Source organism: Polyodon spathula, chromosome 5, assembly GCF_017654505.1.
Source record: "Polyodon spathula isolate WHYD16114869_AA chromosome 5, ASM1765450v1, whole genome shotgun sequence".
Classification (NCBI taxonomy): Eukaryota; Metazoa; Chordata; class Actinopteri; order Acipenseriformes; family Polyodontidae; genus Polyodon; species Polyodon spathula.
This window is the reverse complement of record NC_054538.1, coordinates 69,919,736-69,939,300: the sequence shown is the minus strand read 5'-3', so window position 1 is coordinate 69,939,300 and position 19,565 is coordinate 69,919,736. Positions and strand designations below refer to the sequence as shown.

The 19,565-nt window shown below is 37.2% G+C and overlaps 1 protein-coding gene across 1 annotated transcript in view; it reads right to left on the bottom strand.

Annotated features, from left to right (window-relative positions):
* The window catches only part of LOC121316242 (PC3-like endoprotease variant B), a 316,516-nt gene that overhangs the window by 109,095 nt on the left and 187,856 nt on the right, over positions 1-19,565 (bottom strand). The window contains exons 8-13 of the mRNA XM_041251182.1: positions 16,654-16,691; positions 14,217-14,296; positions 8,293-8,381; positions 6,841-7,013; positions 6,400-6,621; positions 5,556-5,659 (exon numbers count right to left, since the gene is read on the bottom strand). Of these exons, the coding sequence (XP_041107116.1) occupies positions 5,556-5,659; positions 6,400-6,621; positions 6,841-7,013; positions 8,293-8,381; positions 14,217-14,296; positions 16,654-16,691 (706 nt within the window). The remainder of the gene's footprint in view (positions 1-5,555; positions 5,660-6,399; positions 6,622-6,840; positions 7,014-8,292; positions 8,382-14,216; positions 14,297-16,653; positions 16,692-19,565) is intronic.

The window sequence follows — 19,565 nt, the reverse complement described above, 5'->3', positions numbered from 1 at the left end:
GGATCTTTTTTTTTTTCTTTTAAGCGCCTGTCAGTCCTAAGCTTTCATAATAAGGATCGCCCATTTATTTTTATTAAATCAGTTTAAATCACGTTTAAAATAAAAAAAAAAAAAACTTTACTCCAAAGTGATTGTCAGTTTAAAATGGGAGGATCTAAGTTTCATGCAAAGAAGCAGTATTCCTAAAAATTGGGCACCTCCCTGTCTGGCATATGGGGTGTTGTTATCGTGTAGGTGTGGCACCGATTCAGCCGCAGGTGAACCGCATCAGCTGTGCACTAAGTCCGTCCAGCAAATATGTAAATTAGTCATTTTTAAAGTGTTGTGATTTATCAACCTAGCAAACACTGAATAAAAACCACCAGGCGCCAGTGAAAACATCCGTGCGTCACTTAATCCAACCCCTCTATCTCCAAGGCCACAAAAGGTTGGTAATAATTCAGTTGGTTAATAATTGTGGCCAGTCCAAAATATAGAGCGTACCCCCCCCAGTGCCATGGAATATGACATAGCGGCCAAGTCGTGAAAAAAAATCGTCCTAAAAAAATCACCTATTATATAATAAAATCGACTGCGTTTTAATGGGTGTTTGTGTGCAGTTTGTAATCAAGACTAAATGTTAAAATAAAAAAAAAATATCTCATTTCGTGGGGTTGGTTTGATATTTTAAGAAATTATGATTTTTTTTAATATGGCATGTTTCATTGTGTTGCAATTTTAGACCTTAGTAAAACAAAATCAACTCAAACATAAGTAAATATTTTAATACGCACTTGTAGTTGATATAATTTTATACGAATATTTAGTGATATATTTTGATTCACGATAACTCTGATAATCTTACAACGATTTAAAAATGGCTGCATTCGTGATGCACACTCCCATGGGAGCCAAAGTCGCCCACGCTGTGTTCGCTGGCCCTACTAATTAAAGTAGTTAAAAAGGCAAAAGTATTCAAATCAATTCAAAACTCTCTATTCTGATCGCTTTGCTGCTTCTCCCTGAACTATCCCCTTCTGAAAATATATATTTTAAATATATCTTAAACTTTCAGCTTCTTAAAAAATATTTGGATCGCTATTGAAAGAGACTTTGGTGGTAAAATGGATGTTTTGTTGCCACTGCCCCTGTCTCTGTGCGTTCTTTTCTGGTCAGTTGAATCTCCTACCCTTCCTGCTGCTACAGGTCCCACCCCCCTGTGCAGCTGTGTGGTCTGACGCAAGTATTTATATGCACCTCAGCAATTCCTTCAGTACCTTTCTCTCCACATACATTTGTCCAGGTATGATGGTCTCATCTCTTCTGCTGTGCCCTGCATTGTTTTAAATTGTTTCTTAACTATGGCTCAGTAATTATCCACATTGTCCAGCTGTAAACTGCAAAGTCAGTTTGACAAGTAACCGAGTATTCCATAATGCAAATAACGTATTTCTTGCCACTGTGAATCGGTAGCACAAATCCGGTATGGATACCTCCAGTTACTATCCCAGATAATAAAGGACAATTTAAAGTAAAATTAAAACAAATTTTTAAAAAAATTGCCTCGTACCTTGCAACACATCCAGGGCGTGGTGATATTAGATTATATCACACACTCTGTCGTGCCTTATTGCTTATGTAATCTTTTTTGGGCAGTCTTTGATTTTTTCGGCGTACTGATGACAATAACAAATTTAGTGAAAGCCTACTTTGGAGATTTGCAATTTAGTTTTTCAACCTCAGAATTCAGCACTACATGGCAATACCTAGAAGTTGGAATAATAGCAGGATGTACCATTTCTCCACTGGCTTTTACCATGGCAATGGAAGTAATTATTAGGGCATCAAAATGGGTAGTGAGAGGAGAGCGTTTGGCTTCTGGAATGCGACTACCACCAAATCAAGCATACATGGATGACAAGACAACAATGACTACAACAGCAGCCTTCACTAATCGGTTATTGGACAAATTAACCAATAACATTGAATGGGCACGAATGCAATTCAAGCCCACTAAATCAAGAAGCATCTCTATAATTAAAGGTAAAGTAGTAGATAAAAGGTTCTACATTAACGGTGAGGCAATACCAACAGTGTCCGAGAAGCCAGTGAAAAGTCTAGGGAGATGGTACGACGGGGATCTAAAGGACACACTTCAAGTCGGAGAAGTTAGACAACAAGCAGTGGAAGGGTTGAAGAGCACAGACAGCAGCGCTTTACCAGGCAAACTGAAACTCTGATGCTTTCAGTTTGGTCTACTAACAAGACTGCTGTGGCCACTGACTGTGTACAAGGTTTCCTTGACAACAGCTGAGAAGCTGGAAGCTTTAATCAGTTCATACGTCAATAAATGGTTGGGAGTTCCACGCTGCCTCAGCAAAGTGGGACTTTATGGTAAAGGAATACTGCAGCTACCAATCTCTGCTCTAACCGAGGAGTTTAAGTGCGCCAAAGTCCGACTGGAAATGACATTAGTAGATTCACGAGACAAATGCGTAAGGCAGGCAGCACCTGTTTTGAAAACTGGAAGAAAATGGACGGCAAAGAAAGCTGTGGAAGAAGCTAAGGCTGCCCTTCAAATCAGAGATACTATGGGGCAAGTTTAGCATGGAAAAGGAGGTTTTGGTCTCAGTTCAGCTCCTCCTACATGGAACAAGACAACCCCAGCTCAATGGAGGAAGCTGGTAGTCAATGAGGTGCAAAAGCAGAGGATCAGGTGTGGAAAGGCTATTTCCCAGGCCAAGCAGGGAGAATGAATGAGATGGGAGGGTGTGGAACAACACAAGAACTATGGACAATGAAACAGATCAGGATCCGTTTTCTCATCAGATCAGCATATGATGTTCTCCAATCACCACAAAACCTAAACCTCTGGGTGGGTGAGGATCCCTCATGTCCTTTGTGTTCATCACCTGCAACATTAAGGCACATTTTGACAGGATGTAAGGTAGGTCTTAGCCAAGGACAGTTTACTTGGCGACATGACCAGGTGCTTCGATGTTTGGCCTTAGCATTGGAAGACAAGTGCAACCTGACCAGTAAGTTGCCACCAGTTCCATCAAAGCATTACACACAATAGACAATATTCCTCAAGCACAATAGAAAGAAAGCAACGCTGATGTACAGGTAAGTAAGCTAGGCTGAGCTGAGTGGGGGATGGAGGGGGGTGATGCTGGGATGCCAGAATCACTGTTGAGCCCTCTTGAGGTGTCGTGGGCTAGTCAATGAAACACCGAGGATGGAAGGTGCCCACTTGAAGACCCCAGAGATGTACCCCACTTAGCTCAATCCAGACGGTTGTCATGCTGATGCGCTGGGGAGACCGCACTGGGTGATCCCCGGAGCCAGCATCGCAGCCGTTGTGTGTGCTGATGCGCTGGGGAGGCAAAATGAGCTGATCCCTGGAGCCAGCATTACACTTCAGCAATCAACACCAGACAGAAGGATATCTACATCATCAAATGGAAAACAACGCAAATGGATGGAGATGCAGATGGATCACATTAGTTTACTGCAAAGCTATGTCTTAGTTGATGCTTATCTTGGTGAGAGCCGAGTTCAAATCAGCATGAAGTTCAACATCTACTCTGATGTAATGGAAATCATAATTATGAGAATTAACACATGACAAACAGGACAGTTATTATTCCCCTCGAACAGTTAATAAGAAAAAAAATATTAAATGCAAAATGCACACACACAAACAAATTACAGCAGCAGTTTAACATTATATTCTCATTGTCCTGCAATAGTCACATTTCATTTCTGAATATGAATCACACATATCAAGAACTTATGCATTTATACAATTATACACTGTATAGTATCAATATGAGTTTAGTTTATGTATGTATTTCTTATCCAGCTGATCCAGTTTCTGTCTGTATATCAGTCAGGCATGTGGTAATGATAAACAAAATTATCTTAATGCAATTGAAATTCAATATTATACACTGCATTCTACTAAATATCTTATTCTGATCAGAATGTTTTTTATTTTTTGTCTTAACGCACAAATACTACAGCAATAAAATACATTATCTATTATATTATTATTATTATTATTATTATTATTATTATTATTACAGACTAGTGTTATTTACACATCAGCGATCTACTGGTACATTCATATATTTTTAGCTTGTTTAATCGCTGGCACTTGTCTTCTAAATAAAGGCCATTGCTGAGATGCACTGGGTAGAAAAAGCTAAGTGAGAAAGTAAGCCTAAGAATACCAGACAATGTCATATTCTAAGTGTCGGGAACCAAAGATGAACACAGCTCATGGCCCTACTATTTTTAACACCTCTGCCCTGATGTGAAAAGTGTGTATAATTGTGATATTCCAGAGCTGCACTGGCACACACGCACGCGGACATCTCTTGCTGTGGCGTCCATCATTTCTTGCCAGCCTCGCCTATTAACAAGCACTATCATCCCATCTCAGGATGACAGCTGCAACACTTACTCTACCGCAATAAACAGCTAAATGAGGCGCACAGCAATTTCACATGTCACCAAGGCCCCCAGCATGACTGGCTGCACAGCTTGATGCATTAATTCATAACACAGTTGCATATGATGGAGTATGCCTGGCTGAGAGGTGATGGATAGCACGGTGGCTAAAAATGGCCATCACCTTGACTCTGTCAGGACATTTTTCTCCAACCAGTCCCATTAAGTTCACTGTGTACGGAGCAATTCCTCCAGCAACACATGCTTTTTTTTATTACTGTTTATTTAACACACAGATGTACTATTAAGGCGCTTAGTGACAGTAAAAATCTACTAAGCCCAACTTGATGTTTATAGAATTAAATCAACATATGAAATGTGATGCTGCTGTTTGCACCATAACACTGCTTTGAATTCATTTCAGTGATTGTTTCTAACAAAGTTAAACCGAACACTGTCATAAAAAACCAAACTTTGCATTTTTATTCCATTAAATATCTGCGTGACAAGAGCATGTAGCTCATTTGCAAACAAGCATATGCCACTAAGTCTTTCATAGAAATGGTGGAATGGAAACTTAGTAACATTAATAAAACATTTGGGGAATGCAACAAATTAAATTACACAACACCCAAATTACACCCATTTTTATCTGATTTCTAGCCTATATGATACATGTGCATTATTATTATTATTATTATTATTATTATTATTATTATTATTATTATTACATTCCCCAAAATAGTTCCTCAACATTTTTTAAAGAAAAGTTTATTTTTGATTCCCAAAAAAGCATAAGGTTTAAATGTAGACAGAGAGCTCAATGAGACGTTTCTTTGTTAAAGCAAAACACTGTACATGTTACAATATCAATACATGTACAGTGTTGGCAGCAAATATTAAAATATGACTGGGAGGCTGTTTTTAGAGTTAAGGGAATACCTGCTTGTGGGTGCTCTCTGTTTAAAGGATTGATAAGAGGAGTGTTTTTTATTGTAGTTTTCATGAAAGACAGCAAGGATTCTGCATTATTCCAAATGCAGAAAATCGAAACCAGACATGAAATTGTATGTCTCTCTCTCCCCTAATTCTCTGCACAGTATGCTCAAGACGGCACCTACTTTGCTTCCAGAACTAGGGCAAGAATTCCGGAGGCCATGGGCGCGGCACTGGACGTCCCTGTGAAGTGTGTAACACAGCCCTCATCTACATTAGTGGCAGTCACCTGCACAAGACAAATAGAAAGACACACAGAATTAATGAGGCAAACTCATAGGATGCAACAGGCATTAATCTCTATCATGCAATGAAATGGATGCCAATGGAAGTTTTTGGATGAAAATACAAGTAGGGAAAGGCCCTAGGCAATTAATAATTAATATAGTTGTCATCATTAGTTCCTCAGGTATGAAAATAAGTAGAGCTCCTTTAATTTCTATTTTCTACTAATATTTGTTTGGGAAAGCAAACTTAAATCTTAGATGAAAAAAATGTATAGGGCTTTTTTGGTTGTTTTGTTATGTTAATATTACACATAGTTTTTATAGCAGTAGTATAGCCCAATACAAGTTAAAAGGATATCTACATTTACTTCATATTTATTTTCTGTTAATTATATCCTACTATTTGTGAAATTATCTATCATTGTTTTTGCTTACATCATTATTTGCCACGTTTACTAACTATTCCAGCAAAAAAAAAAAAAAAAAAAAAAGAAATGTTTTTCAAAAGAGTCCTTGAGTGAGTTGGGGAAGCACATCAGTGTTGCACAGGCTTCAGTGTATAATGCCTTACCTATGGGCTGCAGTGCACAGTGCAACACTAATATATTTCCCCACCTTACTGTACTTCAAAAAAACAACCTTGACAAAACATTTTAGAAGCATATTTTTGCTGGAAAAGTCAATAAGCTTGACAAAAACATCTAAGCAGAAAGTACAACAGAGAACAGTAGATTGAACTTACCAAGGGAAGAGGTTCTCCACCTCCATAGATAGCTCCAGTGAGCGTGACAGCCATGACTGCTGGGCAAGGCTCCCCGAAGAAGGCCGGGAGACCATAATGGGTAATGGCTCCAATAGCAATAGTATAGATACTACTGACATACCCATCTGCTCCACAGTGATCATTCACCATCCCTCCATTGCCAGAAGCCCAGACAAAGATGCTGCCTTTTCCCTTCCGACCCTGCAGGTGGAAATGGAGGAGACTATTAAACAGTTGGTTTCATGGTACAGTAAAGTATCCCACTGAACACTCCACTACGGATTAGACAGATAGATAGATAGATAGACAGATAGATAGATAGATAGATAGTTATTGTCTGGTTGTCTTTAAGTTAAGCTTTCAATAGTTCACCATAATGAAATTCTGTGAAGACACAATATTAATGCATTAAAAAAATACCTTCTCTGAGCCCATTCGCAGTGCTTTGGCAGTGAGTTTTCCAGGACCAGCCATCTTCTTTCCATTGTCCTTAGGTCCCCAGCAGCAGGTGTAAATATCAATGAAGTGATTGTTGTAAGTGAGAGCTGTAGCTTCCATTGAATCAGTCACAGGACCGTCCAACAAACGGATTCCTTAAATAAAAATTGTATTGGATGTCGAAATGTGAGACATTTACAAGTCCAAAAGTTTCATTAAAGTCACATCGGGAATTTATACAATTGTGAACTAATTCTGGTGTGCATAAGTGATTAGTTTTAGTATCATAGTTAATTTCACAAAGGGTTATCTTGGAAAATGCAACTGACAGATGACCTATTCTAACAGCAGCTGTGACAGTAACAAACACAGGATAGGTATAGGAGGTTATTTTGGACAACAGGTGCAGTGCAATATATGGAGATCAGTCAACCATTAGCTTTTGAATTTTCACAACAGTTGCACAAGATGCACAGCAGCTCCACATAAGACCAAAGGCATTACACAATCTGCCAGAAACTGCTTCAGCGCTACCATGGTGAATAGCAGGTTGTGGATTCATGCAGCAAAAAAGACTCCCGGATCATCCTCAACACCATGAGTACCTACACACCACTAAGGCAGGCTCATACAGTTCTAGCTTGCTGTGTTGATGTTGCCTTATTGTCTTTGAATGGCGCATGGAGCAGAGTCCGATGCTGTTTTATTTTTTTTAGTTTGACTAGGATTTTACAAATTGACATAATTGTTGAAGAATTTTACTGGCCATCACTTTGGAGAAGGAATTTATTCATTCATTCACTTTGGAAACAGGTATTTATATGAACTATCCATAAAATTACTCTAAGGACATTTTTAAATCGAAGACTTTCTAGGAGCAGTCGTACAAGTGTTTCAGTTTGGTTTGGTAATGAGAAAGGTATTCTAGAAGCCTCCTAAAGAAAAGATTTATTGTATGCTGGCTGATTTGATGTGATCTGTATATGTGTTGAAGCGCTGTAGATGGCCCTGGAAATGGAGATGTCTCAGTACTGATGTGTCCATATCTCTGGGAGCCGCAGATGTTCCTTGAGTATTTGCTATATCACTGGACAGATCAGTAACCTTGGTTCAAGAGGAAGGGTTCTATTGCAGTAAGTCAGCTTCCAAAACCTGGCTTTATAGTTTCATCCCTTACACCAAGTGTTCTAGCATTCTCTCAAGCAAGATGCTCTAACATGTCTTTAATACTGCAAGCATTCCAATTGGTTAATTATAAGAATATCCAGCCTAAAATTGGTTAATGCTAGAATTATCCTGCAGATTCTACTAGCTAATTCAAGAATGAACTGTATGAATCTATAAATATAAATCTGAATATGTTTGTTCACACTGTGCAGTGCATACGCAGAACATAAACAGGTAAGACATTCACATACACATTCTGCTACTTACCACCAATTTTGGAGTGGAAGGCAATACCCACACCACAAAACGAATTGTTTGCTTCCATTGCAATTTCTCCAGCACACCTGGTTCCATGTCTATGTGAGAAACAATATTACTTACAGGAGCGGAACACACTTTCTCCTTCACTCTAAATACCAGCATAGTACACAAGAAAACCACTCACAAAGGGGCAAAAAAATGCAGGATTTTTGTTTTTTATCTTGGAGTTCGCTTATCATGCAGAATTTATCATATCCCAAATTATACAGTATTTACAGAACTTGTGTTATACAAAACAACATATCATACCCATTAATAAATCAAAAAGCACTTGGCCCACCAAATTTATATGCTGTACCCACACCGTATTTCTGGATATGAAGATCTATTTCTATACTTCTCTGGTTACTGGTTAGAAATGTGGATGCTATACAACACCTAAAGAGTTTTATCCAGTCAACAGAACCTAATGTAATGCGGCTACATTTAAACATCTACCTATTATGTGCAGACAGAAGCCGGACTGAGGTGCTCAGAGAGAAAGACTAGAAAGTCAGCAAGTTGCAATAAATAAAAAAACAGAATAGTTGATATGCTTTGCCCACCATTGATTTAGCATAACACAGAAAGGCCACAGAACTAGAAAAGATGATCAAGGTTGGTTTCTTCAGCCAGCCACCAATGTTACATTATTAGCATGACTGTAGCATACTGTAAGTATTACTGCACAGTATATTTCAATACATAGGGATGACAATGGTATAGGTTCACTTTGTATAATTTTCTCTTTGTCATCATATCTTGGTGACTTTTTTTAAACACAAAAGTGTAAAGCATCCCTGTGGCCTCAACAGAGTTCTAAGAATCCTGTACATCTGACACACCAGTGTAACCATGAACCTATTCTGCTACAGCACTCCTTGTGAATGTAAGAAACACTACATATTCATTTTTGATGGTTTGATTTATTTATTTAAATAAGTGGATATAAAGCGCAGTATCTGGATACGATCAGGTAAGAATATTTTTGTGTTACACGTTAGATTTTTATATGTATTATTATTGTTATTGTCTACCTCTTTAAAATGGAGGCTGGAGTCATTCAGCACCACCAAATATGAAAAAGTTAGTCAGATGCTTAGTTGTTATAAGAAGTGAAATTCCCACAGTAGAACAGATACATAGACTGGAGGCAAAGGAAGAGAATGGTGTAGGGTTAACCATTCAGTAATGATCATTCATATTTACTATTAAGCTTTCAGAGCTTCTAGAATCTAGTTATTGCATTCTATAATGGCAGTCAAGCAGAAGTTCTGTAGAAGAGATTCTGAGTGCAATATGGGGATTTAGAGAACTTCTACCTAAAGATAAAAACAGTGTGGGGGAAATCCACAAAGGGGAAAAAAACTAATAAAAGTTATCAAGCAGAGTCAATTCTTTAATTGTTTATTGCTAGATATGTAAAATTAAAGAGTACTTTTCGATTTTCAGTCTAATGACCCAATTGAGTAAACCGTTTTGTGAATTTCTTATATATATATATATATATATATATATATATATATATATATATATATATGCACACACTGTGGTTTGCAGAAGTATTCACCCACATCCGATAATGTCATATTTTGTTGAATTACAGATAATGTATACACAGTTTTTCAAATTCACTTTTTTTATTTAAAGCTGTCGTGGTTAAATTGAACACTGTTATATGAGGTGGAGGCTAAATGTCAGCAAAACTTGCAAAGAAAATGTACACAGTTTAATTTACTGGTTGTATAAGTATTCAGCCCCTTCAGTCAGTACCTGGTAGAAGCACCTTTTGCAGCAATTACTGTTATGAGTCTTTTTGGATAGGTTTCTACTAGCTTTGCACAGTAGGATGGTAAAACTTTTTCAAGTCTCGCCATAAATTTTCGATTGGATTCAAGTCAGGACTTTGACTGGGCCAAACTCAAGAACATTAATTCTTTTTTTGTTCAACCACTCCAGTGTGGCTTTGGTTTTGTGCTTCGGGTCACTGTCCTGCTGAAATGTGAATTTCCTCCACAGTTTCAGAGTCTTGGCTGACTCAAGGATTCGCCTGTACTTTGCACCATCCATTCTCCCCTCTATCCTGACAAGCTTTCCAGTCCCTGATGAAGAGAAACATCCCCATAACATGATGCTGCCACCACCATGCTTGACAGTTGGGATGGTGTTGACTGGGTGATATGCAGTGTTGGGCTTGTGCCAGACGTAATGCTTGGAATTTAGACTGAAAAGTTAATTTTTTGTCTGACCACAAAACCTTTTCCATATGTCTGCAGTATCATCTACATGCTTTTTCGCAAACATTTCGCATATGTGCTTTAAGATGAGGCTTTTTGAGTAATGGCTTCTTTCTTGACGTCTGTCGATACAGGCCAGCTTTGTGTACGAACCGACTTACTGTTGATGTGTGAACACTGACTCCCATCTCAGACATAGTATTTTGCAGATCTCTCAAGGTCATTGTTGGCTTCAGAGTGACATCCTGAACCAGTTTCCTGCTTGCCCAGCTGCTCAGTTTAAGTGGGCGACCTGATCTGGGTAGTGTCTGGGTGGTATGATGCATTTTCCACTTCTTAATGATGGACTTCACTGTACTGAGAGGAATAATCAGCGCCTTTGAAATTTTCTTGTACTCTTCTCCTGATCTGTGCCTTTCTATCACTTTATCCCTACCTTGTTTTGAAAACTCCTTGGTCTTCATGGTTTGTCGTGCATATTTACAGTGTATATCTAGGGTTTATGTCACAACTATGTCCTCGCCAATTACCATTAAAAAAAAAATACCGACTATATCGCATAATGTATTATTAACCATAATAAATACAATACCTCAATAAGAACTAGCGATCCCTAGATTCATGATGAAAAGAGATTAACAATTAATATTATGTATGTTTAAGTATTTCAAATCAATCATAAATGTGTATTTGTTATAAGACAGAAAGAAACCTAACAATCCAAATTATTATTACATTTATTCATATTCTCAAAGGAAGAAGAATAAAGGTTAGGCTTCATAGTTAAAAACATATGTATAAAGAAGAAACAAATTAAAACAATCAAGGAAAAATAATACATTGTTAAATGTTCATAATAAATCCTTGATGTGCTCTCTGGTCATTTCTACATTAGTGAAGCAGTCTTAATAGTTCATCATGCATTGTTCGGTTCAATCATGCATTACATATACATGTGCCAGCTTCCACGTGGCTAAGTACGCATGTGACGATATCAATATCATGGCTTCAGTTCAGTTACTTGTAAACACACAATATAAGTTTGATACTTATTCTGTTGGTGCGATGTAAAACAAAGTCTTCCTAACACGGCCGTCCTCTCTGTAGAAGTTAGCTGTGCAGCAGCTCAGTACAGTATCTCTGTGAAGTCTGTAGGCAAAAGCTTTCATTGTTCCAGAGGACAGCTTTGAAGATTACATCATTGCGTCTTCGTTGAAGAACTTCGGTGTTTTATGAGTTGAGAGCGATGAGATGTTTTGAAAAAAGAGCGAATCCAGCGAGAGCCCACAGAGTAGAAAGACCAGAGCAGAGAGAGTGAAAATGCTTGTTTGGAGTTTAAATAACACGATGTATAGGCATTCCCTTGTACTGTAAACAAATCTTTGTCGGTCCTTCCATTGGTTCACAGTATTTGATAGACAGTTGCGTGTCACACAAAAAGGGTGTGTTAGCAATGGAATGTATCTGCCTATTTTGTTATCAAAGGATTACATTTATCATTTAAACCTCCTATTCAATATAACTTTAGTTACATTCATTGAAGAAGCATACGAATTTCAGTTTCATTCTCTATAAAAAATTACGATTACAAGCATATAAAACATAATACAATCAAAGGATAATATTTAAAAATAGTTATTAGTTTGTAATATTCATTTAAAACACAATAAATACTTCAGATTTATTGGGAAACTTACTTAAAATAACTGTTAAACTTGTGTCCACAAGTTATGTAATTAAAATGATTATTAAAGCATTAACTAACTTTTTAACACAATAATGGTACAACTGCATTGTCACTTGGCAAGTTTTAGGACACCTTAGGAGACAATCAGATAGCATTTTGGAAGGAAAGTTTCAAAGAGTTAACACAGTTTGTGTCCTGTGCCTTATCTACAACCTTTGTAGTAGATCTGGTTAAAAATGTTGTGGAATTGGTGTTAACAACCCAACCCCCACAGCATGTGTGACAGAAATACAATGAGTTCTGGTGATATACCTCCTTCCTGACCTGTGAGGGCGCTAAAGAATGGGAGGAGAAGTATCTGGAAGGGCTGGCCTGACAGTTTGTTTCCAGGACCAGGAAGTCAGTCAGCCTGGAAAGAAGCGAGACTCTGTTGTAAGACCGTATTGACCTGAAAGGTAAACAAGGGGCAGCTGCAAGTAATAAAGCAGCTGGAACCGTTTACCTAGATGTCATGCGGGATTACATATAGGGGCCAGGGTAACACTGATCTTTTCTTTCGTTTGGGTAAATGCGCGGGGAGAGAAGGACTGAGAGAGGAGCTCTCATTATTAAAAGAAAAAAACGTGTTACGTGTTTTGTGTTGTGTTTTGTCTGTGTAGTAATTGTCCGTGTTTTGCACCACCAGACAGCTGAAGCACAAATCAGGAGCTGTCGCCGAGGGTCAGCACGATCCGGATCACCACTGCACTACCGTCACGAAATACCCATGTTTGCACTCACCACCAGCACGTCTGTATTCACCCAGGACTGGTGACCGTGTGATGGTTTTTGTTCGGGACTGTGCCCTGTTTGTTATCCCTGCGCTTTACACATTGTTGTGTATAGCCGGGGATTTATTATTTTATGGTCACCAGACCTGGATTACAAATAAAAGCACTTTTTCACTGGATATTGTTGTCTGCCTGTCACTCCTGCATGGCATCACCGCTACACCTGTTCCCCTTCACCAGCTACTTTGCCACAGCATGTCACACCGACAACAGAATTAAATACCTGAGAAATGCTTATATTAAAATAAATGTAACCATGAATTTCCTTTACAGGTTGCTTTGTTGGATCACTATGTCACTATGTCAGCTGCAGCTTGAAAGTCTTTATATACCTGAGGGAAATTATCTATAAGTTAAACTACTTTGAGTACACACAGACTGAAACCATTTCACTAATTCTGTGACCTTTCAAACAAATCATTTGCACCTGAGCTGATTTAGGGCTGCAGTAGCAAAGGGGTTGACTACTTATGCAACTGAGAATAATCAGTTTTTCTCTGTAAACCTTATTTATTTATATTCTATATGCATTATCAATATGGAGTAGTTTGTGTAGATTCTACATGTAAAGTTTAACTTGAAAGTGTCATGGAGTACGCACAGGTGTCAACAAAATGCGAAAAACTAAGCAGGGGGTGAATACTACTGCAAACTACTGTGTATGTATATATATATATATATATATATATATATATATATATATATATATATATATATATATATATATATATATATATATATACACACACATACACACACACACACACACACACACACACACACACACGAAAAAATGAAAGCCCACTGGCACAGCACTTAGATGTTTGTTGAAAAGCCATACAATGACAGGGCCAAGCACTATTGTCATAGTGTGCTACTGTACCCGCTATTTCTGTTGTTAACATACCATGGTAAATTTGGTGAATTTGTGCTTGTGATAGCAATTTTATCAGTTGATTGTTCTGAGTGCACAAGGGACGGAACACAGAAGAGAATTGTGTGAGAATCAGGCATTTTGATTGGCTAAGAGGGATTTATTGACATATAATAAAATGCATATCCCATTAGGGGACTCACTATTAATTTTCCAATGGGTTTTAGCATGTTCTAGCTAAATTGAATTAATCTTATAATTACCCATTCCTTTGATTATTTGGTGGCATAGGATCATGGGATAAGCCGTGCGAACCACGCAGATCAAAGCTGGCATAGTATTCCTGACATGAAACAAAAAAGATAAACATGTGAGTATCCAAGATTCTTTAGTTCTATTATTTTTTATTGTCCATACATTATTGTAAACCCCCCTCCCTGGAGTCACAGCATTCTCTGAATTAGACCAATCCGCTTTCTTTCTCAGTGTAGTCAGGATCACAACGATGATGGAGGTTGTTCAAGACAACTGTCAATCTGTCAGCAACCCAGACCCAAAAAATCTAAACCACATCTATGTTCGGAAAGGTCTCAGGCAGTTTATAGAGAAGTCATCCGAACATAAAATAATGAGGAATGTTAAACATTAAAAGGTTTCATTGCTTTATTTTTACACAGGGATGCCCATGAGTGCAGTTGTTCGGGAACCATCCAACAACTCGCCTAAAAGCACTTCACAGTAACTACATCCCGTTCAAACTCATTGCAATGGCTGAACTGCAATCTGACCATGTGACCTACAGCAAAGCTACCAGGATGCAGAAGTAGCATTTTATAGCATTTGTATGGAAATGTTTACAAAGCCTGAACTAACATAAATAAGTGAAGAACCAAATGATTCTCAGCACAAGAAGAGAGGGCCAGTAATAATGTTAATAAAGCTAATATAAGATTTTTAAAATAATGGTTAGCAATGTTAATAAATAATGTACTACTATGTCTCAGACTTTAGATAACCTGAAGCAGTAAATGTATTATTTAGACATACCATACAGCACTAATTGATAAACTTGGTTCCACTAAGCATTTTACTGCGACCACTGGTTTTATTGGTACAGATGTAGAATAGCCAGTACATAGCCACCTCATCCCTGGAGGCACGAAGAATTTTCAACAGATCAGACAGCACTGCAATTAGCAATTTTTAAACAATGAAAAAAAAAACATATTAGCATATTTTCTTTATTGTATGATGTGGTTGACTCACTAAAGCTTTCTTACATACACAAAGTCCAGCAGTTAAATCAAACATTCTGCGTTGGCTTGTTTTTTGTGAAGTGGCACTGATGAAGACAAAGAGGACTGGCTCTGCGGTTTCTTTCTTAAATGTTTTTTTTTTTTTTTTTTTTTCAAATGGACATTTGTTTATATTTGGTTTCAAATAGTAGCCACGAGCCGCCACTGAGAACAGAAAGATAAAGAAGTACCGTTTTGTAATCACAAAAAAACACATAACATAGTAAGTGTTAAACTGATAAATACGCTTCCATTTCTCTATAAATACAATTTTTTTTTTTTTTAAATGTTAGCGGGGATCGGGCAGGAGCTAGTGCTGCAGAAGCATATAGGTTAGTATTTAGATGCTTAGCCTCGAGGGAATGACGATGGATCTGCGGGCCTGGAGTGCTTGTTTTGAACTGTTGGTGGTATGTTTTTTATATATATATATATATATATATATATATATATATATATATATATATATATATAAAGGGATTGATTTGTTTCTTAATACAAGGACGGTAAAACACGATGTGTATGAGTGTCGCATATCCAAGTGCTGACTGTAGTATACAATAACAAATAATAAAGTTTGATTCTCAACCCCTATAAATGTTTACCACAGTAAATTTGCATGGTAATTTTTCAGTTTCCACATGCTTTTTCCATGATTATAATGTACTTGGTTTTCCATGTTTTTTTTTTTTTAATATGCTTTACCATACTTCTCTTACAATGCTATGTTATTTTACGCATTTCTATGCTTGTATAAGGGGAAAAAATTATAAGAAAGATGCTTGATCCATTCAGAAGGCTTTATGGTCAAGTGAAGGCTCTGAATGGGATGGAAAGAAGAGGACAGTAAGAAACACAAGAGGCTGCATGTATCCAGATGCTGTTCACAAGAGTAGAGGTCAATGATCATGTTCCAGTTTAGTAACCCAGCTCAGTAATGTATGGCGAAAACTGTTGTGTGCTGTGCCCAGCTGTTGATCCCAATGAAATCCATCTTAGACCTTCCACTGAAGTAGTGTCTTTAGCTCTGTAGATCTATTTCAATGCCACCCATTAGAATAGTTAATCCACTGATATACCTTCCAGTTTGAAGGATTCTGTTTCTTGTTGAACTGCATCAACCTTGGCTTGATTCTCAAAGCTTTTTACTCCAAATTGTCACTAGCAGATGTATTTCAGAATGAAAAGCAACACACGCAATAAACATACCAAAACAGGCATAAAAAAAATCCTTTGGGGCTTGTATGGAACTTAGGTTGTTTATTATGCATTTTTGGATCATTATAGGTCTTTCAGAAAACTGCGCTTGATTATTTGGAGTAAATAACTTATTACTAACACAGTTTTCTATGTAAAAGTGCTCAGTAATAAATACATTTGCCAAAATCAATAAATAAGTACTCACAAAATTCGTCTCCAGGTCTGTGTTGGTATGATCCACCCCTATAAAGAAAATAATTGTGGTTAATTTCTAATACATATATGCAGACTGTGTCAATTATTAGAAACTAGCTGGAAATACAGGTGACACACAAATTGAGACAGTGTGACAAACATGTGTCGGGTCATGTGATTGACTGTAGTATATAAGGTCTGGAGAAGTCAGCTGTAGGTTAGTTAGCAAAAAAATAAATAGGTAGACGTTCTCTTTCAGGAATGGCAAACATAATAGACCTACGCTGGTCAATACATGGGTAGTGCACACTCTGTATCGACCGAGCAGATTACAAAGGACAGTTATATGGTAGAAAACACTACAGAACCAAAGCACTGGATTTTACGAAGCTAATGAACCCTGTAGGCGAGGGATCGGCCTAGGAAGCCTCTGCCTGGACTCATCGTGTGCCTGAACAGTATGGGCCACTAAAGCCTAGTGAGGCGAGCAAGCCCACCTGACTTTTCTCCCTAACAGCACTTCCTGTGGGAACCACTGGGGTTCCTTTCATACAGAAAAGTACTATATCATGTATCTGCATCTAACTTCACACACTTCATAAATCAGGTCTATAGTATAAACTCAATTGAACTACAGCTCAAACAAATTGCATTAAAAGTAGCTGAAAGTGGTGCGTATTATAAAGGACTTCATAAGGGGATGTTTGCAAGGGCCATATCAAGACAGATGACTGCAAAGCAATCTACATGAAATATGCAAACAATTTTCCAATTTCAAAGAGATTTGAATTCTTTCCATGGTGTCACCTTTTTGGGTGTTTTTTTTTTTCTCTTGACTAAACTTAAAATTCCATAATCCCATCAACCAAATAGCTTCTATCTAGCAGTCTGATTCACACAGTGAAGGATGCTTTGGGCTGCAGCGACAGATATAATAACACAACGGGAGGGAGTGGGTTCACACAGGAGCATGAAATGGATGAAACGGAGCCTCTTTTGTCACACACAGACATATTGTAAAGTTACTATAGTAACATGCTGTATTATATACCCCAGGATGCTTGTCTTAATCTCTACCAAACATCAGAGGTAAATACATTCTGTTCCAAACCCATTTGTAGCCAACTAGGTGCATACCAGGATGCTTCCGATTTTCTCTCTGCTCTTAAGTTTAGTATCCTGAATTTATACAGTATCCTGAGGCACTCCAAGTATTTAGATGTTTTGTGGCGACGTCACCACCACGCATGGTGGAAGAAATTGGTTTACACTTATGTTTGAAAAAAATACATCATACTTCCGATGCCTTGTGACTTTTCTCTTCATGGTTATTACCAATGAGTTGGGGTTCTGATTTTCGGCTTTTATTTCTTGCATTTTTCAGGTTAAGAAATGTAATTTATGAATTAAAATAAAATTATTTTATACACAGAGGACACTGGGTCCTATTTTATCATCCTCTTCAAGTTAAACATCAGGCTTTATATTAAATACTACTTCACTCACTGGTTAAGAAAGCAGCCTTGACTTATAATTACATTAATCAATTAATCTATCTGGTTGGTTAATTTGAAATTTGAAACCAAATTTAACCCAAATTTTATATATATATTCCTAATAAAATAATACAACAAACTTGATTTTCTAATTAATTGTAAATTTACAATACTACCTTTTTAGCATTGGTTACCTACAGCAGTACAGCACCTGGAATCCACTGCTTTAATACACTGTAATGTATGCAGATTTTGATATCCTCTGGGGATGCAAAACTTCAACTGTGAGCTGAAACTGATTTAAGTAAGAGGTTTAAGTTTTCATATTTTCTAAATCAACTTTACACATGATAGTCTGTGCTGCAATAACCTTTCAATGAATGCTTTATTTGATCATCTCTGATATGTTCTTCCACTTAAGTCCAGCAAAGACGTGAACTTGTACAATACTGCTAATACATTTATGATATATACAGACATTTTACAAAAGATCAAACCACTAATTTTATTTACTATTAAAGACACAATACACTAAAGAAACTCACATGCACTGTTTTTGTCAATGTCTTATTTTAATGATTTAAATGACAGTTGTTTATATAAACTAATAGACCCCTGGATGTGATTATCATTGAGGAATAGCCATACACTATTCCACACTTTAAAAACCTAGCAGCTGTGTCACTTCAGATTAATGCCGTCCTGGCCCTTCACTCCATTAACTTATGGCAGGTGTTTCATTTTTTTATTTTTATTTTTTTCATTCAAACCCTGAAGATCAATGCAGTGAAGCTGTGGGGCTGGGCAACCTTTGCTCAGCTGCTCGGATCAATAATGAATCTCCTTACGAGCACATATGTTTTTTTTTTCTTCCTCCCTTTCTCCAGTAAAACGGCCGCCTCTCATTCCAGTTGACTGTGTCTTAGCAGGTATGGATTTGCCCGGAGGGTTTAACACTGGTTTCTACTGTGAAATAATGCTACATGTGACATACAGTGCTTTCAATACTCCAGTGGTCTGATAAAGCAACAGACATTATTACTGAGGTAATGTAATATGCATGTAAAGTTGAATTACATTTTCTTTTTTGTCATTTATTTCAAGTTTGTACAATATGCCATTTCTGTAAAAAGACTGGCATTCATAAATACTTTGTAGCCAGACAGTTATCTTTGGTGACAGACATGTGTCTACACATCTTCATTTATGTTAATGATCTAAGCCAATAATAATAATAATAATAATAATAATAATAATAATAATAATAATAATAATAATAATAATAAATTTTACACATATTTCTAAATGTGAATTTTACAAACTCTCAATTATTAATTTTTGAGACTCTTTATTTATTTAGTCTGGAAAACCATGTAATGAAGCAGAAAACATATTGCTAAAGTGAAGCATGATTCAAAAAAGGTTG